The sequence below is a fragment of the Vicia villosa genome, linkage group LG5 (assembly GCF_029867415.1).
Source record: "Vicia villosa cultivar HV-30 ecotype Madison, WI linkage group LG5, Vvil1.0, whole genome shotgun sequence".
In the NCBI taxonomy this organism is placed as follows: domain Eukaryota; kingdom Viridiplantae; phylum Streptophyta; class Magnoliopsida; order Fabales; family Fabaceae; genus Vicia; species Vicia villosa.
The window spans coordinates 84,553,046-84,554,581 of record NC_081184.1 but is presented as its reverse complement, the minus strand read 5'-3'; the positions used below and the strand labels follow the sequence as shown (position 1 = coordinate 84,554,581).

The 1,536-nt window shown below is 38.3% G+C and overlaps 1 protein-coding gene across 1 annotated transcript; it reads left to right on the top strand.

The window, feature by feature from the left end:
• The first annotated feature begins 812 nt into the window (after positions 1–812).
• LOC131604927 (uncharacterized) lies at positions 813–1,184 on the top strand. Its single transcript, XM_058877342.1, has one exon. It carries the CDS (start codon positions 813–815, stop codon positions 1,182–1,184), a length of 372 nt encoding a protein of 123 aa, XP_058733325.1.
• The last annotated feature ends 352 nt before the right edge of the window (positions 1,185–1,536 follow it).

Genomic DNA, 1,536 nt, shown 5'->3' with positions numbered 1-1,536 from the left:
CAATGGTGATCTTGTACAGTTGACTTTTTCAGACGAATCACGTTTCTGGAGATTTCAAATGAACTAAGCTATCCTCCTCTAATGAGTGGTATGAATGGACCATATTGAAGCATTAGAGGATATTGAGCCATGGTTTGAGTTGTGGCACCATGTCCTGATTAAAAAGTCAGCTATTCAGTGAATTAGGTCAAAAACCCTAATTGTCGATCTGATGAAATTGATGACTGTGGCTCTTGAATTGAAATGTAATTTCCATTGGATGTTGTCAAAGGGATTATTTGAAGATGATTGAAACCTTTGATGGACTTCCTGGGGATTTTTAGGGTTTCCCAAATGTGATCCCTGATTTCAGTCCCTGATAGTTCAAAACCCTAATCTGATGACTTGAAATTTCACTGTTGATCAGTCTTTGTGTAGGAGATGTATTGAGTCAATAGATTAGGCCAAAATGATGCACTTGGGGTCTTGAGGTCATGTCCCAAGTCATTAGGTCAAATCCTGAGCAAAAGTCAGGGGTGTGCTATCTTCAGTCAAAACCCTAATCTGGTTGATTCAAAGCCTCTGAGCTTGTTGAAATGAATCTTTGAGGACCAGATATTGATTGTTGATGAAGATGGTTCTTTTGAGATGAAGGGAAAACAAAACCCTAATTGATTGTTACTTGTACTGATGAGTGATTTCTTGATTAAACTCTGCTGAGTCACAAGTAACAAACACAGGCTATGCAATTTGTTAGAGATGCAAATGATGCATATGCAATGATATGAGGTGGTATCTTAGGTCAAAAATTGGGGTATGACAGACACGACGCCATGTTACCAGTCGAAGTATACGTTCAATCGGTAAGGATACAAAGACAACATGAGATATCGTCTGAAGACTATTGGAGTATGATGATAGATGAGCTCGTCGATTTAGATGAAGAAAGAATGTTGGCTCTATATTCGTTGAGAAGACGAAAAGAAAAATTAGCTAGAGCTTACAACAAGAAAGTAAGAAATAAGGTGTTCGTATGGAAATGGTCACCAAACTGGGAAGGACCATTTAAGGTAATCCAAGTCTTTACCAACAACGCGTACGAGTTAGAGGAGTTAACTCCAGATCGACGGATCATCAGGGTAAATGGAAAATACTTAAAGGAATACAAACCTACTCTTCAGGAGCTCACTATTTCGACAAAGTAGATTAAAAATTTGAAATAGAGCTGGTTGAATAAATTAGAGACCAGCAAGTAAAATGAAAATATGGCATTAAAAGGTTGGTCCGAAGACCAATTGTCGAAGAGTTACAGAAGAAATAATACAAAGAAAAATTACATCAAAACCAATCCATACGCAGATGGTCTCGACAAGATTACAAACGGCCATAATATTTTTGAAATTTGCGCAATGAGCTCTAAAGGTCTGAAGCTCGGTTCTCCAGGGTGTCGGATTCCTCCTTGAGTATCTTAATCTATGTTTCAATATGTTCTGTTTCTTTGCTGACAGCGACAGTATCAATAGTCATCCTCAACATGTGCTCTTGCTTGGGGGCAAT

Coding starts and splice junctions, on each gene's coding strand:
- LOC131604927 (XM_058877342.1), top strand. CDS start 813: ATGTTACCAGTCGAAGTATACGTTCAATCGGTAAGGATACAAAGACAA.